We start from the raw sequence: 23,075 nt of genomic DNA on the forward strand, positions 1-23,075 counted from the left end.
CTGTGAAAAAATGCTCAGTCTCAGGAGCATATTCTAAATTGAAATAAGTTATGATTTTTCCATCTATGGATTAGCAAATATTTAAATGTTTGACGACACCCTTGTTGCCAAGGAGGAGACAGGAGTTCTCATGGACTGTTGATGGGCCACTGCGCTGAAGCACTCCTGCGGGAGAACGATTTAGCAATGTGCCATCTGTCAGCATTGAAAATGCACAAGCTCCTTTGACCCAGTGATTCCACTTTTAGGAATTGAATTCTGTGGCAACACACAAGGATGAAAATATCCATGTGCATGTGCTGTATATTTGTTGTGGGACTGTTTGAGAAAGTGAAAATCTGGAAACTTTCTAAAAGGCCATTGATAGGGGATAGTGTATACAACATGGTGGTTGTAGTTCAGTCGCTAAGTTATGCTGGACTCTTGCGACCCCGTGGACTGTAGCCCACCAGGCTCCTCTGTCTGTGAGGTTTCCCAGGCAAGAATACTGGAGTGGGTTGCCATTTCCTCCTCTAGGAAATCTCTCCAACCCAGGGACTGACCCTGAGCCTCCTACATTGCAGGCAGATTCTTTACCACTGAGTCACCTAGAAAGCCAAAATATGTTACGGTACCTCTATGCAGTGGAGCATCACACAACGCTGAAATGAAAGTCGTGGGTTTTTTCCATACCAAGACGCGAAGATATCCAAGATAAAATGTATATTTTAAAAAATTTCAGCTGTTCCATATTTTGATTGTGGAGAGAGTTACATGACTATATGTATTTGTCAAAACTCAGAGAGATGTTCACCAAACAGAGTAATTTTTACTGGATATAAGAAGTGAATTAAAAAGACATTAAAAAAGTAAATTGGAGAGCAGTTTGTATATGTGATTATTCAAAACATATACGTGTGTTGCATATGTGTGTTTTTGAGTGTGTGTAGTATTTTTGGAAGGAAATGGCCCAAACCAAGTGGGCACAAGGCACAAGAGAGGGGTACTTTGACTTTATATTCAACCGAACTGTTTGAGGGTTTTTCTTTATTGAGAACACTAGTATGCAGGTCAGGAAGCAACAGTTAGAACTGGACATGGAACAACAGACTGGTTCCAAATAGGAAAAGGAGTATGTCAAGGCTGTATATTGTCACCCTGCTTATTTAACTTATATGCAGAGTACATCATGAGAAACGCTGGACTGGAAGAAACACAAGCTGGAATCAAGATTGCCGGGAGAAATATCAGTCACCTCAGATATGCAGATGACTCCACCCTTATGGCAGAAAGAGAAGAGGAGCTCAAAAGCCTCTTGATGAAAGTGAAAGTGGAGAGTGAAAAAGTTGGCTTAAAGCTCAACATTCAGAAAACAAAGATCATGGCATTTGGTCCCATCACTTCATGGGAAATAGATGGGGAAACAGTGGAAACAGTGTCAGACTTTATTTTGGGGGGCTCTAAAATCACTGCAGATGGTGACTGCAGCTATGAAATTAAAAGACACTTACTCCTTGGAAGGAAAGTTATGACCAACCTAGATCAGATCAGCTCAGATCAGATCAGATCAGCTCAGATCAGATCAGTCACTCAGTCGTGTCTGACTCTTTGCGACCCCATGAATCGCAGCATGCCAGGCCTCCCTGTCCATCTCCAACTCCCGGAGTTCACTCAGACTCACGTCCATCGAGTCAGTGATGCCATCCAGCCATCTCATCCTCTGTTGTCCCCTTCTCCTCCTGCCCCCAATCCCTCCCAGCATCAGAGTCTTTTCCAATGAGACAACTCTTCGCATGAGGTGGCCAAAGTACTGGAGTTTCAGCTTTAGCATCATTCCTTCCAAAGAAATCCCAGGGCTGATCTCCTTCAGAATGGACTGGTTGGATCTCCTTGCAGTCCAAGGGACTCTCAAGAGTCTTCTCCAACACCACAGTTCAAAAGCATCAATTCTTCGGCACTCAGCCTTCTTCACAGTCCAACTCTCACATCCATACATGACCACAGGAAAAACCATAGCCTTGACTAGACAAAGCAGAGACATTACTTTGCCAACAAAGGTCCGTCTAGTCAAGACTATGGTTTTTCCTGTGGTCATGTATGGATGTGAGAGTTGGACTGTGAAGAAGACTGAGCGCCGAAGAATTGATGCTTTTGAACTGTGGTGTTGGAGAAGACTCTTGAGAGTCCCTTGGACTGCAAGGAGATCCAACCAGTCCATTCTGAAGGAGATCGGCCCTGAGATTTCTTTGGAAGGAATGATGCTAAAGCTGAAACTCCAGTACTTTGGCCACCTCATGCGAAGAGTTGTCTCATTGGAAAAGACTCTGATGCTGGGAGGGATTGGGGGCAGGAGGAGAAGGGGACGACAGAGGATGAGATGGCTGGATGGCATCACTGACTCGATGGACGTGAGTCTCAGTGAACTCCGGGAGTTGGTGATGGACAGGGAGGCCTGGCATGCTGCGATTCATGGGGTCGCGAAGAGTTGGACACGACTGAGCGACTGAACTGAACTGAAGTATGTATTACTTTTGTAATTAAAGAATATTAAATTAGTTAAAAATAAAAGTTGTACCTCTGGGAACATGTACACCTGCCTGGAAGGAGGAGGGTGTAGGGGAACAAAGACACTTGGGTGTAACAGAGAGAAACTGCCCCTTAGTTTTTAGACTAATGGTTAACTACAGAGTCTTTCTCATCTCTATCAAATATTTACTGGAAAGAGGACTGTACTTCCCCAGTAGAGGGGGCTTCTTGGGGGCAGGGGTTAGAGATGGCCTTCCTGTTTCCTCTGGGCCTGAGGTCCTGGGGATGATACAAGGGTCTGGGAGATGAAAGAGACTGGTCCCTTTTAGGATGGCCTCAGTCGGAACTGGTACCCAGACAAGGCTGCTGAGTCCCGGGAGGTCCTTAACCCCTTTATCGCCACCAGAGACTGGGAGTCCCCTCACTCCTGCTCCACGATCACCACCACACTGAAAAACAGAGACTCCTACAGGTTCCACAGCAACAAATAAGTCTAAGACTCAGCCCTTCACCCATCCACAGGCTGCAGGGAGTGTGTACGTGTGTGTGTGTGCATACATATGCATTCGTGTAAGGATACTGGGAATTATCACGTTGTGGAAGAAATCAAGAAGGGGATAGGGAACAGTAAACAAAGATGGGTCAGAAGTGAGCAGGAGAGAAGCCAAACTGTCCAGAGCTCTCACCAAGCAGAACTGTGCGTAAAGGATACCATTTCACCCAACGGTCTCACCACGGGGCATATACCCTGAGAAAACCACAACTTAAAAAGACACATGTACCCCAACCTTCACTGCAACACCATTTGCAATAGCTAGGACATGGAAGCAATCTAGATGTCCATTGACAGATGAATGGATAAAGAACTGTGTTACATATACAAAATGGAATATTACTCAGCTGTAAAGAGGAATACATTTGAGTCAGTTCTAATGAGGTGGATGAACCTAGAGCCTATTATACACAGTGAAGTAAGTCAGAAAGAGAAAAACAAATGTTACATATTAACGTGTGTGTATATGGAATCTAGAAAGATGGTACTGATAAACTTATTTGCAGGGTAGCAATGGAAACGCAGATGTAGAGAACAGACTTGTTGACACAGGCAGGGAAGGAGAGAGAGGGACGAGTGGAGAGAGTAGCCTGGAAACGTACTCACTACCGCATGTCAAATAGAAGCCAGTGGGAATTTGCTGGGTGACTCAGGGAGCTCAAACCAGTGCTCTATGACAGACTAGAGGGGTAGGCTGGGCTGAGAAGTGGGAGAGAGGCTCATGAGGGAGGGACATACGTTTACCTACGGCTGACTCGTGTTGGTGCGCCAGAGAGACAGACACAACATTGCAAAGCAATTGCCCTTCAGTTACAAACAAATGCATTAAAAAAAGAAACCAAAAAATAAAGGACACCTACTGTGTGCCAGGCGCTGCACTAGCTACTTTATCTCTTATCAGCAGATGCTGCAAGAGTCTTCCACCTATGGTTGGCTCCCAGTAAATATCTGTTGGTGACTCTTAGTCCAGTCGTCTGACAAGCTAGTCTCTCCTTTGCAGAGATGAAAAGGTGGGACTCAGAGAGGTTAGGCAACGTCTGTCTGACTCCAAAGTCAGTGTCTTCTAACCACATCGAATGGTTCTTGGCTAAGCACAGAGAAGCACCTTCAGGGACAAGGTGGCAGTGTTTCCATCGCTGGGGAGTGCAGAGAGCTTATGTATATGTGCAGATAGGGGAGGATGGGGTTATTGGGGGGAATGGGAGGATGAAAGGCTACTTTTATGGAACCACAGACTCACAATGACAATGCTATGCAAAGCCCATTTGTAAGAAAATGGGCTGAGGCATACAGATCATAGCAAACATCCATCCGGGTTACCACGGTGTTTCTCAAACCCGGTGATTTTGCTGCCCTGCCCTGGGGACAGTTGGCAGTGTCTGCAGACATGTTTGGTTGTCCCAACCGGGGATGGTAGTGTTACTGGCAACCAGTGGATAGATGCCAAGGAAGCTGCCCAACATTCTACAGTACATAGGACAGCCCCACAACCAAGAGTTACTGCTTCAATAGTGTGGGGGCTGAGGAACCCTAGTCGAGCTGGACACTGGATAATTGGTCCTGCTGTGCCTCTGACTCTGAGATGATCTCTGCCCCAGATGAATGTACAACCCTTGAGGTTTGCAGAGGGTGCAGAAAGGGATGAAGAGGGGAAAGCAAGGGCTTTGCAGGCAAAAGGTCCTGGGTTGCAATCCCCTGACTGGCTGAGTGACCCTAGGTAAGTCACTTTACCTCTGTGACCCTCACTTTCCACACCTGTACAGAGTGGGGGTGGCTAGCTCCTACATTCCCTCCTTTCCAAGGGGTACTGTAAAATCAAATGAGAGTGCAAATGCGGTGCTGTTTGACAACTGGGAAGTTCTATGAGAAGAGAATATGTGATGTCGTTGACCGGTGAGTACCATTATTAGGAAGGTGTCAATTGGAGGTCAGGTAGGTAAAGATTTGGAAACAGGAGGAAGTGACTCATGTTGGTGTAAATTGCAGTCAAGCTCCATCCTTCTGACTGAAGCAGGAGACACAGCTCCTCCCATCTATGGCGAGCCCTAACTCCAAAATTCCCTGCTAGGGTACCTGCAAATCAATCTGCCACCAAGGAGCATCCAGGCTGGTCTGGTTGGTGAGGTCCTGCAGCTTGGTTTTCCGCAGCGGGTATCTCCTGGTAGCCGTTGTGGGGTCACTGGCTATGAGGGTCCTTGGGGTGGGCTTATGGTTGGTGATCTGGTTGGTGCTATATGCCCGCCGTCGCTGGGAGAGGTCTAGACCTGGGCAGGAGTGGTGACAGAGAAGCAAGCTATCAGGGTGGAGAAAAAGAGAGTGGCTTATAGACCCCTTGCCTGCTTGGATGCTTCTTGAGGTTTCTACTGCTTACCTAATGGGTTGGGAAGATCCCCTGGAGAAGGGAAATGCTACCCCTCCTGTATTCTGGCCTAGAGAATTCCATGGACTGTATAGTCAATGGGGTTGCAAAGAGTTGGACACGTCTGAGTGACTTTCATGTTCACTTACCTACTGAAACATAGGCGGGTGTCTCACCTCACCTGGCATCCAAAGCCTTGCCTAACCCAGCTCTAAACTATCTGCCCAGCCACTCTTTCTACTCCTTTTCCAGGCATCTGTGCTCCAAACATACTGGCCGTGTGTGTGTTCTCTAGCCACAACACCTCGACGTCTTAGCTCAGGCAGTCCCTGCTGCCTGGAATCTCCTCTCCCCACTTCTAAGAACTGGTGCCCTCTTTATGTCTTTGCTAATATCCTCTGCCAGATGTCCTTTTCCCTGGGATTCCTACAGTTTGTTAAGCTTTCCTATGGTCCTTGTCACTCTGCTTTCTAACAGAATTAAGGACAATTGTGTCTTTCTCAAAGTCGGAAGGCTTCTGAGGGACAGGTGCCACGTTTGAGCCATCTTTGCTTCCCATTCTGTGCTCAGGACCTAGCCTTAGTAGGTGACCAGTAAATACCCTATGGATGGAAACTAATGCCATAAAGAAGTTTTGGAGGAAGATGGATACAGACTCTTTATCTGTACTGTACCTCTTTCAGGTTCCATGAGCTTAGTTAGCTGAGTTGCTAAAATTCTCCAAGTTTCGGTTTCCTCATTTGTAAAGTGGATGTAATAGCAACCCGCCTCTGCAGCTGCTAACCATTCACTGAGATTGTTAATAAGTACTTAGCACATAGTAGGTACTCAGTAAAAATGTAGCAGTCATGGCTTCCCTGAAGCTGAAGTACAAACAGCAGCCAACTAACCGGGATTGGGGGTGGCGTCTCCGCTGGACGGCTGGGCGTCTTTGGCCTGTCTCGGGTTGAACGGTGCCCCCACGCTCCTGACACAGTCCCCGCTGTCTGGGTTGGGCTCCTCATCCTGTGAGTGGTAGAAGACAGAGCTGCCGGACTCCTGAGAGTGCAGCATGCTGTATCGTCTTCTCTTGTCCTGGAGGGAGGGAGAGAAAAGAGGACTTAGAGTGAAGCTAGGTGTCAAGAAGGACATCCAAAGGGCAGCAAGGGGTGTGAGAGGAGATGGTGGAGGCTCCACCTTTGAAGAACCAGAATAATAGGCAACGGTTTTGCTTGCTCGGGGAATTTAGGCAGACTGCTGTTTAAGGGCGGAGAAGGCAATGGCACCCCACTCCAGTACTCTTGCCTGGAAAATCCCATGGATGGAGGAGCCTGGTAGGCTGCAGTCCACGGGGTCGCTAAGAGTAGGACATCACTGAGCGACTTCCCTTTCACTTTTCACTTTCATGCATTGGAGAAGGCAATGGCAACCCACTCCAGTGTTCTTGCCTGGAGAATCCCAGGGACAGGGGAGCCTGGTGGGCTTTTGTCTATGGGGTTGTACAGAGTCGGACATGACTGAAGCAACTTAGCAGCAGCAGCTGTTTAAGGGATGATGAATGGAAATGGCTTTTCATATCGCTTATGCTGTTAATTGGAGATCAGCCCTGGGATTTCTTTGGAAGGAATGATGCTAAAGCTGAAACTCCAGTACTTTGGCCACCTCATGCGAAGAGTTGTCTCATTGGAAAAGACTCTGATGCTGGGAGGGATTGGGGGCAGGAGGAGAAGGGGACGACAGAGGATGAGATGGCTGGATGGCATCACTGACTCGATGGACGTGAGTCTGAGTGAACTCTGGGAGTTGGTGATGGACAGGGAGGCCTGGTGTGCTGCGATTCATGGGGTCACAAAGAGTCAGACACGACTGAGCGACTGATCTGATCTAATCTGATGCTGTTAATATTTATAATTATATTCTTTGTTAAATTAAAAGTGTAATTCTAAATGTATTGCTGTCTCCAAATAGATGAACAAAAACAGCAGCGTGAACTATCTGCTGCCCTCATTCCATTCCCCACGTTATAAACTATAAAAAATATAAAGGTTTTTGTGGCCACCTTGTATTACAAAATCTGGACCATATTACTTACATTTTGTCAGTAGCTTGAATTTCACACTTAAAACATTTTGGAAATCTTTCATATCAACTACTCTTTTAAACATTTGACTGTACGATACTGTACCACCCCTTATTATAAAGCATTTGCTTTGTGGCCATTTATGTTTTTGCCACCATAAAAAATACTACAATAAATTCTTGGCCATAAATCTATTATATCACTTTTGTTTCTATGTATTTGACTCTTAGGAGGTTTTGCTGGGTTGAATAGTTATATATGTCTAATTTTATTAGTTATTTCTAGAAGGCAATGGCACCCCACTCCAGTATTCTTGCCTGGAAAATCCCATGGATGGAGGAGCCTGGTAGGCTGCAGTCCATGGGGTCGCTAAGAGTCAGACACGACTGAGCGACTTCACTTTCACTTTTCACTTTCATGCATTGGAGAAGGAAATGGCAACCCACTCCAGTGTTTTTGCCTGGAGAATCCCAGGGACGGGGGAGCCTGGTGGGCTGCCATCTCTGGGGTCGCACAGAGTTGGACATGACTGAAGCGACTTAGCAGCAGATTGCCTTTCAGGAGGGTAAGTCATAATCACACTCTTGACCCAACAACTGTTCTAGTAGGAGGAGAAAGCATTGCTCGTCTCATGCGTTAGGACAAAAGAATGGACTTGATAATCCCTGCTAGTAGTAGTAGTCTGGGGATGACCTACTACCTCCCAGGCCTCCAAGAAGGGTCTAGTCTGTGCAAAGTCTTGACCAGCGTTTGGTTTAGCATGTTTTCTCTGCAGTTGAACACCCTACTCTCCAGAATACACTTAATATTACTGACCATGGTTCTTAAGAGATTCCATATCTTTATAACATCTGAAAATTTCAAATGAAATCCTAACTTTTCTTGAAAGATTGGAAATACATTTAACACAAGGTCTACATTCTTCCATGGCAATGCTTTGTTAGACCTGAGTAGGGGCTGACAATTTAGACAGGATGTGTGAATTGATGCTTTTGAGCTGTGGTGTTGGAGAAGACTCTTGAGAGTCTCCTTGGACGGCAAGGAGATCCAACCAGTCCATCCTAAAGGAGATCAGTTCTGAGTGTTCATTGGCAGGACTGATTTTGAAGCTTCGATTTCAATACTTTGTCCACCTGATGTGAAGAGCTCACTCATTTGAAAAGACCCTGATGCTGGGGAAGATTGAAGGCAGGAGGAGAAGGGGACAACAGAGGATGAGATGGTTGGATGGCATCACCGACTCAATGGACATGAGTTTGGGTGAACTCCAGGAGTTGGTGATAGACAGGGAGGCCTGGCGTGCTGTGGTTCTCGGTGTCACAGAGAGTCAGACATGACTGAGCGACTGAACTGAACGGAACTGTGTGATCCAGTTTGCTATATTCCTCACCACCACTCATTTCCTCTCTGTCAGGAATGTCTGCCATCCTTCATGATATTTTCCCCTTCAATTTTTATAACAAGTTCATTTCATTCATTTTATACCTGCCCAGTCCCTCTGGGCATTGAGTTTGTGACTCTGGTTTAAAAAGAAAATAAGATGACAAATCCTTTAAAGGGGAGTTGAGAGACTTACTAAAGAGTAAAGAGGGAAGCTAAGTGAGAAAATAGCTTTTGGGCAATCTTCTACATTTTAGCATTTAGGGTTTCACCTCCTTTGAGAAGCTCCTCGCTTTTATCCCACTTATGCCACCACATACAACAGAATTATCCATGTTAAGAAATAAAACACAAATTCTTCTAAGGATATATGGCTGGATTAGAGTGTTTGGGGGAAGGAAACATAAGTGCTGTTCTGAACTGAATTGTTCATCAAATATACCCATAACCTACTTTGGGTCAATTATGTAAAATGTATGTTCTTGGGCCTTAGCCACTAAGTTTTATTCAGTAGACCTGGGTTGGAGCAAGGGCTCTACATTTTAAACATGTTCCCCAAGTTCTTCAGCTGCAGGGGGCCTAGAGAACCGCAGACTGAGATAGTAGCATTTATCCAAGCAGTGTCACCACTTGACTGAATGCCTATGGCCTAACAACTATACCCCACAGCAGTAAACCCAAATTCAATTGGCTCCTGGCTGCCACAAATAAACAGTCTTTCCAGCCAAGGATGGCCTTGTGGGCAGGGTTCTGGACCCCCACCGACTCCTGGAATTTCTAAAATACTTACAGTTCTAGGATTGGAGATGTATAAAGAGGCATCACAGACAATGCCATACCCCACCAGCCGTTCTCCAGGGAAGAGGGAGCTGGTGCTGACAGGTGAGATCAGGACCTCGGTGGTCTCAGGAAAGACCCACTCCACAGTCACATCACTCAGGACTGGGGCCATAGCCTTCTTCAGGGATTTGACCATCTGTTGGGCAAGGTCAGAACACAGGTTGCAGGGGATGTGTGCGTGGGGATATGCACACGTGAGGAGCATGAAGACCATGTGAGCGTGAGCATGAGGAGGAGTAGCAGACAGGAAGTGACGAGAGACCTTGGGGCGGCCTGTTCAGCGGTGAACATGCATCTGAGCATCTCAGACTCCTAGAATGTCAGAGCTGGAGCAGATCTTTGCTGTCACCTCTAAGCTTAGCATTTTATAAATGAGAAAAACCCAAGACTCAAAGTAGGATTATGATGAGTCAGGGGCATACAGCAAGTTGTGTCAAAACATGGCCCGAATAGTGATTTTGAGCAAGTCAATTTGTCTTCCTGGGCCACAGACCTTCCTGGGCCCCTTTCTGTTAAAGGGAGTTGGTAATTCTCCACTCTCAGTGTAGTTGAGAGGACTACTTGGGATACTGCATTTCAAGTATCTGCCACAAGACAGGTGTTCAATAAATGACAGCTAGTTTAGCACTTAGTGGCTTAGCATCCCCTAGAGTGATTTCCTCAAATGTACTACAAAGGTGGAGAAAAAATAATCTGGGGAGTATGGCAGCTGTAGAGATGCACTTTCAATCTTTCCTTTGAGACAGACTGTGCTCTTTTGCTGTAAGGAATGCAGTTAGATGGCAGTCTCCACATGCAATGCCTCATCTTTCAAACCAAGACCGCACAGCTCCCTGGAAGCCCCGAGGCAACAGATGAGCAGTGCCTGGCCTTTCCACCCAACACAGATGACCTAATGGGCAACTCTTGCTCCAGAGATCCCTGGTGGGTTGGTTAAGACCTTGCCAGACCCGCACTGACGTCTGAGGCTCTCCCTGCTCAATTCTGTTTCCCTCCTTCCCTTTCACAAGTGCTGCATCTGCACATGGACTCAAGAGTTTTCCTTCCTGTTTCCTCTTCCCTTCCACAGATTTTAATCCCTCAAGAAACCTCTTGCTCTTCAGCTTTCTTGTTTCTTGTCCCTGGAGGATATGGACCAACACAGAGACTCTCTAAGGGCTGGATTACTTGTGCCAATTATACAGGACATGGAGAGAAGACTAATGGCCTTGATTTCTTCTGGGCCCTTTAGATTCTTCTGAGCCATCATTTATCATCATCAGGAACACGTCCAGAAAGGACCCCAGACACAACTCATATCCAAGAGGCAGTGATTCCTTTGGCAGCCCCAATCCAACCCACCCAGGATGAATGGAACATATGACCCAGAGGATGGAGACAAGGGCATATAGTGTCCTGCACTAACTCCAGAAATTGCCCACTCTGTGCCTCCACCTGTGATTCTCCCTGAGGTGCAATGTGGCCTAGTGGAGAGCTCAGATTTGGGGTGAAATCCCAGTTCCACCACTGAGTTGCTGTGTGGCCAGTCTGGGCTTCTGAGGTTCCAGCACCAGAAAAGACTGAGGTCCTTCTGCCTACCTTGGGTTGCAGCCGCTCCCCCTCCTCCAGGAACTCAGCACTGCCCTTGGACACAGTTGCCAACCCTTTCACCAGTCTGTGGCAGACGTTGGGTCCAATTCCAAAGCTATAGCACCTGGGAGAGGAGGAGAAAAGAGACTGGTACTTCCCACCCTCTCTGCTATTTTGTCCCCTGATAGGAAAGGGGCAGATCATGAGCTATCTCAGAGCTGGCCCTGGCTTCAGGCAGAGGGTGAGGGAGAAGGAAGAAGGGCATCCATGGACACTCATTCACACATGGACAGCCCATCACCTCCCACCCCAGTGCAGAGCCAAAGCAGGAAGGGCTTCCTCTGTTGAGGCTACTCTTTGGGACCTGGATGCAAGGTCGTGAGCATCTTATCCTTCCTGAACTGTTGTGGGGAAAAGGCAAACTTTGAAGTCAGCCACACCACCAAAAAAGGTCCATCTAGTCCAGGCTATGGTTTTTCCTGTGGTCATATATGGATGTGAGAGCTGGACCATAAAGAAAGCTGAGTGCTGAAGAATTGATGCTTTTGAACTGTGGTGTTGGAGAAGACTCTTGAGAGTCCCTTGGACTGCAAGGAGATCCAACCAGTCCATCCTAAAGGAAATCAGTCCTGAATAATCATTGGAAGGACTGATGTTGAAGCTGAAACTCCAGTACTTTGGTCACCTGATGCGAAGAACTGACTCATTTGAAAAGACCCTGATGCTGAGAAAGATTGAAGGCAGGAGGAAAAGGGGATGACAGAGGATTAGATGGTTGGATGGCAACACAGACTCAGTGGACATGAGTTTGAATAAAGTCTGGGAGATGGTGATGGACAGGGTGGCCTGGCCTGCTGCAGTCCATGGGGTCACAAAGAGTTGGACACGACTGAGCAACTGAACTGAACTGAACTGGACACCACCCTGGAAGCAAAGCACTGGAGGAATGTGGGTCCTTGCTTTTCCTTCTGGCATTTTCCACGTTACCCCAGGTCTGGCATCCCCAGCCCAGGGCAGCCCAGAAAAGCCGAGCCCTAGACCTTCAGCCTGTGCCCACCTGGTGGAGAAGGCGTGGTTTCGCACCAGCTCCAGCACCTTCCCGGTGTTGTTGATGGCGCCGTCTGTGATCAGGAAGAGAAGCCTCGGGCAGCCTCGGAGCACTGGCTGCCGGATGACCCACTTGAGCGGGGAGAGGATGTTGGTGCCACCCATGTCAGCTCGCATTTTCTGGATGCTATCGCAGGCCATGGCCAAGTTCTCCTACAGAGGAAGGTGGAGGGCAGGGAGGTGGTCCCCAGGGCTGTCATGTGGCATGGAGACGCCCAGAACCCGGAGGATGAGTGCTTTGTTGCCCTGAATTTTAGTTCAGCCTCACTAGACTTGACTCCTCTTCCCGGTTTCATCTCTGCCTCACGTGCAGGAGGAACAGGTGGTCATTTTCTGGTGTGAGGTGCCTAATAACACCATCTACCAATGCCCCAGATGCCACCACTCACGATGTATTAACTCGCTGTTGCCCTTTCTTTGTTCCTCTTTAAAAATGTAAACATCCCTGGAAAAGGTAGCACATTAGATCCTGATTGCTCAGCACAGAGGAGGTTTCCTTTTCTGATGAGTGAGGCAGGAGGTGTGGGGGAAAGACCAGTAGTCTAGAAATCTTAAGACTCAAGTCCTGGCTTGACTGTGGCACCAAATTCCTAGGATCCTTTGAGGAAACCATTTCCCTCATCTGGGCTTCAGATCTCCACCCTTGTGGACCAGTACTGCGAGGCACAGTTGGCCAAGGGTTCTGGCACTGGATGGATGCCACTGGGCACGGACAGATTCCTGCTGGATGTTGCATCCTCCTGATCCTGACTCAGGAAGAAGCTCTTCCAACATGCACACTCGGAGCGATGGAATATATCAAAAGTCCTCAAATGCATATGTACCCTTTGAACTAGCAAGACTAGAAATTTATTCCAAGGGAATCATTAAGGATGGATGCAAGGCCTTTGCTGCAAAGATGACTAAATCGAAAAAAATGGGGACGACTTAAATGCTCAACTGGAGGGGCTTAGTTAAATAAGTCACAGTCTGTCTGTGTAGCGAGATACTAGGCAACTATTGAAATTATGTTGCCGATTAATACTCACTGGCATGGACATACGCTCAGGATAGGCTGTTCTGTTAGAGAAATAGGTTATACAGACAGTATGGGAGGTCTAATCCTATCTTTATTGAAAATGTGTGCAAATGCTTAGAACAAGAAGGGATTTATACTAAGCTGTTAATAGCGTTTTTTTTTTTTTCTCTTTTTTTCTGACTAATGATGGGTGATTTTCAAATTTTTCTTTTCAACCATCTCTAGATTTAAAAATCATGGGACAATCAATATATATTGTTTCTGTATTGAAGAAACCCATAAAGAAGTTATTTTTAATTGAAAAGGGGTTCCTATGTCCCTCTTTTCTCATTTCCTACACCTTTTCTCCCCCTTTCTCTCTCCTTCCCTCCCTTCATTTCTTCCTTCCTTTTCCCCTTCTTCCATCCATCCCTTCATCCCTCTGTTCCTTCTTCCCTGTGTCTAGACCTGTATAGGGACACACCCTCCTCCCCCTTCTTTTTGGCCTTGCTGGACAGCTTGTGGGATCTCAGTTCTCCAACCAGGGATGGGACCTGGGCCACAGCACTGAAAACCCAGAATCCTAACCACTAGGTCACCATGGAATCCCCTAGGATACTCCTGTTCTGAACATCCTGCTGGGGCCAAGGTCTTCTTGTTCCAAATTGTGCCTTGTGGTTTGGAAATCTTCAGAAATCTTAAGATTTCTAGACTAGTGGTCTTTCTGCCACACCTCCTGCCTCACTCATCAGAAAAGGAAACCTCCTCTGTGCTGAGCAATCAGGATCTGATGTGCTACCTTTTCCAGGGATGTTTACATTTTTAAAGAGGAACAAAGAAAGGGCAACAGCAAGTTGGCACGTCATGAGTGGTGGCTGTGGAGCTGTGTGGAGCACCACGCTCAGCCCCCTTGCCCACCTATTCACTCCTCTGCCCCTTGCCATTCACGCCTTCACTCAACCTTGCGTGAGTCCATCATTCTTATGAGAGGGAGGCTTCAGCGGGTGGGAGGCCTAAGGTACCCTCTTCCCTGTGCTCCCTCACTGAGCACACCCATACTTTGCCCCACATGTTCCTTATTTTGGGGAGGGGGAGGTCAGCGGATGGCCTGCAAGGGGAGAAACTCCCCTATGGTTCTCTGCTCCTGGCCTCACCAGCTAGGTTCTACACGGGGTTAGGGTCCTCTGAGGGCAGGCCTTGAGGTTACCTCCTTTTTCCTTTTCTTCCCTTGCCTCTGCTCCTCACCACCCAACGCCTCTTCGTCCCAACCATGTCCCCTCCTTACCTCATTGTAGGTCTGACTGGAAGGGAAGAGGGTTTTAAACGTGGATCCAAACCCAATGACATTGAAGAGGCAGGTTGGCACGAGGCTCTTAAGAGCCACCAGCATGGCATCCTAATGGGGAAGGAAGGGACTTTTAGGATTCCAGAAGGGGTTCTTCCTTTGGTCATTACACAGCAGTGTTCTCATACCAGCAGAGAGGCAGCCTCCAAGGGAACCTTTCGCCCTCTGCCTGCACCCGATCACGCTTCCTCCCCCAGAGCAAGAAATTCACTGATGCTGACCAGAGGCTGGGCCAAAGCCATCATCATAAAACTCCTCATCCATGTAGCAAGTCTGATTTCTCAAAGCCATTCTATTATAGTTTGCCAGTTCCATTTCACCTCCTACTGACCCTGAGCGGTAAGGAGAGCCGGAAGTATGCATTCCTTTCCGCCAAAACAAAATTGACATCTAAGGGAGACACATGGCCTGGTCTCGCTGGCCATGGAACAGGCTTCTGTCTGGCTGTCATCCAGGGCCTCATCAGAAACTGCCCCCCACCACTGTCATGAGCTAGGGATACATTTCTTAGGGAGAGTCTCTTTAGCTCATCTGTTGAATGCCCAGAATGTACTTTACATGCATTATCTCACATAATCTTCACAATAATGCTTTGAGGCAGGCACAACATCATCCTCATTTTATTCAAGAGAAAACTGAGGCACAGAGAGGTGGAGTGACTTGTTTGCGAGCATCTGGATTGTAAATTAGTGGAGCCAGGACTCAAATGTGTCACTCTGACTCCAAGCCTGTGAACATTAAAGGGTCTGACCCTATTTGACTAGGCAACACCAGGAGACCTTCATCAAGGTATATTCTAAAAATAATGACGCAGAGAGAAGGTGGTGATGACAAGTGGGAAAATGATGGTATTGATGATGAGGAGGATGTAATGCAATGATCAATGTCAAGCAATCACTATGTGCTAAGCACTTTACATTATCTCTTTTCATCTCTATAATATATATTACAGCATAGTGGTTAAGAGGATACACTTGGAAGTTAAACATATCTGGGTTTCAATCTCACCTTTACTAACCTGACCTTGGGTTAGTTATGTTATTTTTCTGAACTTCAGCATGCCACACAGTAGAATATTCAGTAAATGGTTATTATTACTTACCCTATCAAATACATATTAATAAAAACACCTCTATTTTACAGATAAGGAAACTGAGGAATTGCACTGGGTCATAAAACCTAAGAACAGGGCTGAGGCTTTCAAAGCACAGCACTGAGATCTTCAGTCATGTTGGTTCTGGCTTGGCACAGAACTCGGGAATGAGGGGCTTTTCCCCACCCTCACAGAGTTTATTGATGGCATCCCAGGGATCTCGGCATAGCTTCACAGAAACAAACTGTTATACTCCAAAATCTAGAAGCAAACAGTTGCAAGTAGATCCTGGCAACTTTCACACCATATGGTCTTTCAGGCTCCACAGCCCTGCAGCCCCTCCCCCACCCCGCTTTGTAAATATTAACATCACTGTTCTGTCCCTCTCCTTTTATTACTTGTGTCAATACATCTTGTTTTTCTGCAAAAGAAGTCAATATCTGTTTATTTTTTCATTGGCTGCTAATGGGTATTGCTGCTAGCAGGAGATTCTGCTGATCCATATAGACTGTCTCTGCTCACACCTATTACAATTTTTAAAGCCATGTTTTTGGCAGCAATTGGTAGCTGAAGAAGGAGACCAGCTGCAGGAAATTAAATTGGCTGAACTTTGCCTTTTGGCGTGACTGTTTAGATTTCTATTCTCCCTTATATCCCAAAGCCTAGCTTTTCCTAAAACTTCAACCTAATGGGCCACCTAAAGACTTCAGCAACCCCCAAATGGCCTCATTGTCAATGGGGAAAGGGACATGTGGCTTGAGTAATTTCTGTGACTTTTTCTAACTGGGGCACATTTAGCAGAATGGGTTGTGCCAACACAAAGCCATTTGTGAAAGGATGACCTTGAGCTCCCTGAGCTGAACTGGAAAAGAAAGCATGAGCGACTCCAAGGGGAAAGGGACTGAGACACAAATCAGAGCTAGAGAAAGCTATTGTCAGGGAATTCTGACAATAGGTCTTTAATTCAGGAACTGGATTTCCACTCATCAATAAACTCCATCGAACTGGTAGTAACTGCCTGGAACACCAAGCTAAGAAGGACATACAGATTGAGACCAGGCTCAGCATTGAAAAAAATGTCATGGTCAATTATATTTTTATTTTTAAATGAAACAGAGATTAATATTCTTTAATGATAAAAGGTATAATTCACAAAGAAGATGGACATCATAAACCGTTAGACATCATGGTCAATTATTGATGTCTGTCTGGACTTGGGAGAGGGGAATGGAATGATGTGTGACATATGCTTGCCCTCCCTGAATGAATCCTCCCTTCTCATCGAGAATAAATAAAGCCCAGAGTTGAGAATCAACTTGTCCAAAACCACATAGCAAGTCTGTGGCAGAAGTGACCCTGCAACCCAGGCATTGCTTTTCCCACAGAGCTATGAAGCAAGAATAATAATCAGAGAAGAGAGGTTTTCTTAGTGGAAGAGTCTGTATAATCCCCTGCCAGCAAGGTAAGGAAAATGAGCACCAAGTCAAGATCCAGAAGGCTTAGGTTCTTGAACCAGCTCTGTGATGTTGGGAAGAACACTTAGCCTTCTGTGAACTCAATTTCTTTACTTGGAAAATGGTGGGGAAAGGGGATTAAATGCTCTCTAAGTGATGTTTTAGGTATGTGATCCCATGATACTCTAGAGTAACTGAAGAGATGTCTTACAAATTGGTACAGCTGTGGAATGGAATACACATGGCCACACAGGCCTGCCGTGTGCTTCAGCACTCTAGCACTGTGGACAGCTCCCCACCTTGCTGCTTGCCTTTGATGGTGGGCAGGGGTAGTCCTGCACCTGAGTGTCAAGAGGCCTCAAACAGGAACTTGGATCTGATGTATGACTGCTCTGTCATACTTCAAGAGCAAACCCAGTCATGGCAAGGCCGAGGAGACAGCTGCCATCATGGATCCCACTTAACCCCATCCCTCCCTGCTGGTCCTGTTGCCCTGGAAACAAGAGGTTGCTCCAAGGACAAGCTAGGGGGAGGGATAAACTTTCAGGCAACAGCAGAGCCCTCTCCTTGGTCACTCACCCCTTGCTCTCTTGAACTGTAATCCTTTACCCAGTTCAGTAAACAGTGACCAAGGGCTCTTTATGCACAAACACAGAGCTAGACCCTATGGGGAGAGAGAGACGAGGAAGATCTGCTCTTTCCCCTCAATAAGGGAATAATTCCAGAGAAGGAGGCAGACATCTGCACAACTGAAAACACACAGAAGAGTTGGGTAATGCCATAATTGAGGTGAATGATCTTCTGAAGGAGCCGGGCTGCTTCTGGATGTGTGTGTGTGGGGTTATTCTTCTTTCACCTGCTCTCCTTCGGAACTCCCAAGGCATCAAGACCACACTCCCAGGAGCGCTGGGTTAACAGGGCTATGCACCTCACTGGACTGTGAGCTTCTGGGTTTTTTGTTTGGTTTGGCCATGCCACATGCTGTGTAGGGTCTTTGTTCTCCAACCAGGGATTGAAACCCAAATCCTCGGCACTGAAAGCATGAAGTCCTGACCACTGGACCACCAGGGAGTTCCCCACTGTGAGCTCCTTGAGGGCAGAACTGTATTTACAACCTGCCCTCTTTCCAGACAGTAAAGAATCTTCCTGCAGTGCAGGAGACCTGGGTTCCATCCCTGGGTCAGGAAGATCCCCTGGAGAAGGGAATGGCTACCCACTCTGGTATTCTTGCCTGGAGAATTCCATGGACAGAGGAGCCTGGTGAGCTACAGTCTGTGAGGTTGCCTGGACATGACAGAGCAATTAACACTTTCACTCTTTCTGGATTTCCAAGCATCGGGGCTTTGCACATATTAGGCATTTGAAAAAAAGAGAAAAGATGAATCAAATCATTTCACTGGATTTGACACATTCCTTGATGGCAGGGGCCATATCTAATGAATCTCTGATGTCACATGGTAGAAACAGACAGACAGGGGTTTAATTTTAGACCACAACCTTGGGTACATTACCGAAACCCTCAGGATGGGTTTTCCCATTTGGAAAACGGGGACAACTGGACCAGCCTCACAGGATTACTGTCCGGATTAAACACCAAGCTGTGCACTAAGTGGCTGCACAGAGCCTGACTCATAGCAGGTCCTCAGCCAATGCTAATTTCCTTCCTCTCTGCTCTACATCCCTCTCCACTGAGTACTTAGTGAAGCGTTTTAGCCAGAGCAGGCACACAACAGAGCTGTGGAGAATTCCAAGGGGAGTTGCTGATGACTTCATTCCTTGAAAATGGACAGCAGTTAACCTCCGCTCATATCACTGAGCAGAGAGATCTCTGTCTAAACTGATACAAAAGAAATTGCTCGTCATGTCTCTTAGCCAGAGATAGTCACTTAAGGAAGTGGCTCAGGTGTGGAAGGAGAAAGTGCTGAGAAGCTGGTTACCCTGGAACCCTAGATCCTGGGGGTGGGGTCCTCGTAAATGTACCTTGACACATTGGATGTTGGTCCCATTCATACTGCCACTCCTGTCGACAAGGAAGATAAACTCTCCACGGGTCTTCCTCAGGTTCGGCTGGACTGATTGGAGGTCGGGGCAGAAATTGAGCATGATGACAGAATGGTGGGGGATGTCCTTGTGAAGGCGTTTCCGGATGATTTCTGTCTGGAGGAGAAAGGAAAACTCTCACTTGAGCATTCAAGGGGCCCAGAGCTGGGGGCTCACCCTGGTGGCCCCCATCACTCTCCAAGTTTGATCAGAATCCCACTCATCCTCTGCGTATAAGACTTCCAGGTTGACCCTACCTGGCTCTTCTGCTAGATGTTCACAGGTTGCAATAGCAACAGGGACTTTGGAGGCGGGAAGACCCGGGTTTGAATCTCAGCTATCACTGTCCAGTCGTGTGATGTTGGGTCAGTCCCTCCTCAGGGTCTGTTGCTTCTTTGGAAAATGGGACAGATAAAGTCCATTTCTCAGGGTGGTTCTGAGGATGAACTGGGCTGGCCTGCAGATGGGAAGGCCCCGACACGCGTGCAGGCCCTCAGCTGAGTAGCCGTTTCTTTCCCTTTCACATCCAGGGATAAGCCACTCTCGGGCTCACCTTGGCTTCTCTGGTTTACCGATTCTCTCCCTCTGATAAACTTCCTACTCACGCTTCAAGTTTTACCTCTTTGGAAATCCTGCCCCCATCTTACATGAACTTAATTACCTAGTTTTCTTGCCCATGAAATGAGGACAAGAGTACATACATACTTCACTGAGTTGTATGGCCTAAATGCAACACTTGTAGGGCACTGCTCAGCAGAGTAATTGTTGCTGAACAGCAACCATCGCTGCTCTTGCTATTTGCCGCAGGGACCCAGGCATTTCTCACACTGTGAGTTTTTTGCTCATCTCTCTGTCTCCCCTCTAATTTGGGGGCTACTTGAAGGCAGACCATGCTTGAGTCTCTTGCATCTCCAGGGCTCCACATAAAGCTTGGTATAAAGATGGGCTCAGGAAACATTAAAGGAAGGATACCACCACAATTCTGTATCTTTTCATGGATCCTCTTAGCTGGCCTTGTCATGCTGCTACTGAACTGTCTTTGACTCTTGCAGTCATCTCTGCACCAAATCTCATTTTCTCCATCCTCACCGCCACCCTCCCTCACCACCCCATCTTTCTCTGTCTCTGACTGTCTCTGTGTGTACACGTCTTTCTTTGTCTATTTCTCAGTCTGTCTGGGTCCCTTCCTCAGTTCAATAGATGACATCATCACCTGCCCATCGGGTTAAAGCAAAGATCCAGGAGTCGTCCTTGACCCCTCCCTCTTCCTCATTCTGTGTATCTACTCCCTCAATAGAGAACCGCCAGTTCTGTAGCTCAAATACCTTCTGAACGTGTCCTCTTCCCTGTCCCCACTGTAAACACCCAACTTGGGCTTCCCTGGTGGCTCAGATGGTAAAGAATCCACCTGCAATGCAGGAGACTTGGGTCTGATTCCTGAGTTGGGAAGATCCCCTGGAGAAGGGAATGGTAACCCACTCCAGTATTCTTGCCTGGAAAATCCCATGGAGAGAGGAGCCTGGTGGGCTGCAGTTCATGGAGTTGCATAGAGTCAGACATGACTGAGGGACTAATACTTTCACGTCACTTTCTTTTTTTCAGGACCTTTGCCTGGACCTGTGCAGTAGCCCCTTCCTGGCCTCTTTCCTTTTCTCTCCCTGTGATCTGTTCCATACAGAGCAGGCAGTGTGATCATTCCTGTTACTCTCATGCTTAAGCAACAGCGTCCTCTCATTCCCGCACCAGGGCTCATGAAGCCCCTTATGGATTGACCCCTGCCTGCCTGTCCACCTCGTGTTTGCCCCACATTTCAGGCCACAGGGGGCACATTTCTGTCTTCCAAGCACATCACCATTGTTCTGCCTCCAGTTCTTTGTACCTCCTCCCAGGGTTTCACAACCCACCAGGTCTCGTTTTGAGATAAGCTTCCTCCAATATTTGGCTTCAGCACCCAGGCCTCATCACTCATCCTGTCACTCTGTTTCAGGTCTTTCACAGACCCTGGTCCTTGCGTAACTGATCTTGCTCGTATGTTTGCTTCTTGTCTGTTTCCCTGGGCTAGAATGTAAGCACCAGGAGGAAAGGATGTGACATTTTCAGTCCTCCCAGTGCCTAGAACAGAGCCTGATGCCTAACAGGGCACTTACTGTTTGCTGAATGAATAAATGAGAAGATGAGTCTCGTGGGTTTTTCTGTCTGCAACTGACCTATGTACATCATTTAAAAAAAATTTTCAGTCTGTCTCTCTTTCGTCTCTGCTTCTCTCTGCATCTCCATCTGTGTCTCCCTCTGTGTCATTTGCCCCCACTTTGTTAAATCACAGTTTTTGACAGCTCAGCCCACCCAGCTCTCCCTGGCTGATGCTTCTGGGTGCTCACCTCCCTCCCTGGTGAGGGATCAGGTCCTCCCTCCCACAGCGAGGTCCTTAGCCAAAAGCTACTGCCCAACAGAGCTCTCTAGATGACAGAGCCCAAGGCAGCAATGGCCACGTCAGTGACAGGAGCCTGATTTTCGCCTCTCGGAGGGTTGGGGTGGGGGCCTCGGGCTCAGGATTCTCTGATGTCTCCTTGAGCTGCCATTATCCAATTACAATAAACTCATCACTTCTTAGCAGCTTCGGGTTGATGGCTGTCATCCCTGAAGCTCATGAGAATACAGGGTATTTTCATAACCAACCCAAGGTGGCAAATTAATTCTCATTTGCTCCGGCGGTCCCAGAGCTAATTGATTTAAGGCTTGGCAGGCGGGCAGGCAGGGAGGCTCACTGCTGATCCCCCCTGCCTGCACGCTGCAGTTCTCGGAGCCCAGTGGCACCCCGGCATTGCCACCCCTACTCTGAGAACCTGGCTCCAGCCTCTTCTCCCAACTGACTCATCTGGGGGCACCTCTGGGAGGGCAGATGTTTCCAGCAGGGTCTCCAAGGTGGGGGTGGGCACTGAGCCATCTGTACCTTCCCTGAGCCATCCCCTACCTCCCTCCAAGTAGGGGCCTTCGGTGGGATCTCTACCAAAGGGAAGGATATCAGCTGTAGGTTTTCTCTGCATTCCTGTCTGTTCCTCTCCACTGTCCTCTGTCCGTCAGACCAGCAGGGGCCAGAGAGGCCCTTAAATTCAGCACAACCTCCCCACATGAGCGGGGTGATGTCCTTAGCCTCAGTGTCACGAAAGCCAACTCCCTTTTCCCAGCTCACCAGTTATTGTGGGTGCTAAGCTGCAGTTTTATCACCTAAAAAGGGAGATGATAGAAAGCAGTGTGCCCTGATTCTTGAGCCTACCTTGGCACTCAGGACCCAGGGCGGTGTGCGGTGACACCAGCAGGAGGGAGACTGTGGGGGTGGCTTGTGGCTGAGGCTCAGCATCCTCTTACCCCCCCCTTCCCCACCCCCAGCCCCTGCTGAGGACCCCCTTATCCTTGAACTTCATGGGGGAGGGGCAGGCTGAGGGAGAGGGTTTCTCTGGCTTCCCTGGCTCTGCCTTTATTCTTTACCTAATAGCAAGCAATGACCCAAAAGGAAGGCAAATCAAGAGACCCATTCAGCAGGTGGGTAAAGGGAGACCCAGAAGTACAGATGGAGCCTGGAGGGCACCCAGCCGTAGGGCCGTTGGTGCCTTTTGGGGGAAGACTATCCTGAAGAAGACCAAGGTCATTTCTGCCACCAGCCTAAAATTTTTCTAGCTTAGGCACCTTGAAGGGCTTCCCTGATAGCTCATCGGTAAAGAATCTGCCTGCAATGCAGGAGACCCCGGTTCAATTCCTGGGTCAGGAAGATCCTCT

The 23,075-nt window shown here is 47.6% G+C and overlaps 1 protein-coding gene across 4 annotated transcripts in view; it reads right to left on the bottom strand.

The window, feature by feature from the left end:
• VWA5B1 (von Willebrand factor A domain containing 5B1) overlaps positions 1-23,075 on the bottom strand; it is a 79,934-nt gene that overhangs the window by 20,444 nt on the left and 36,415 nt on the right. For 2 of the 4 annotated variants that reach the window (XM_027521624.1, XM_027521631.1), the window contains exons 8-14: positions 19,242-19,418; positions 14,655-14,765; positions 12,323-12,525; positions 11,275-11,389; positions 9,647-9,832; positions 6,308-6,491; positions 5,132-5,322 (exon numbers count right to left, since the gene is read on the bottom strand). In XM_027521624.1, coding sequence (XP_027377425.1) covers positions 5,132-5,322; positions 6,308-6,491; positions 9,647-9,832; positions 11,275-11,389; positions 12,323-12,525; positions 14,655-14,765; positions 19,242-19,418 — 1,167 coding nt within the window. The remainder of the gene's footprint in view (positions 1-5,131; positions 5,323-6,307; positions 6,492-9,646; positions 9,833-11,274; positions 11,390-12,322; positions 12,526-14,654; positions 14,766-19,241; positions 19,419-23,075) is intronic. The other 2 variants (XM_027521637.1, XM_027521643.1) reach the window with 2 other exon arrangements.

This window comes from Bos indicus x Bos taurus, chromosome 2 (genome assembly GCF_003369695.1).
Source record: "Bos indicus x Bos taurus breed Angus x Brahman F1 hybrid chromosome 2, Bos_hybrid_MaternalHap_v2.0, whole genome shotgun sequence".
NCBI classification, from domain to species: Eukaryota; Metazoa; Chordata; class Mammalia; order Artiodactyla; family Bovidae; genus Bos; species Bos indicus x Bos taurus.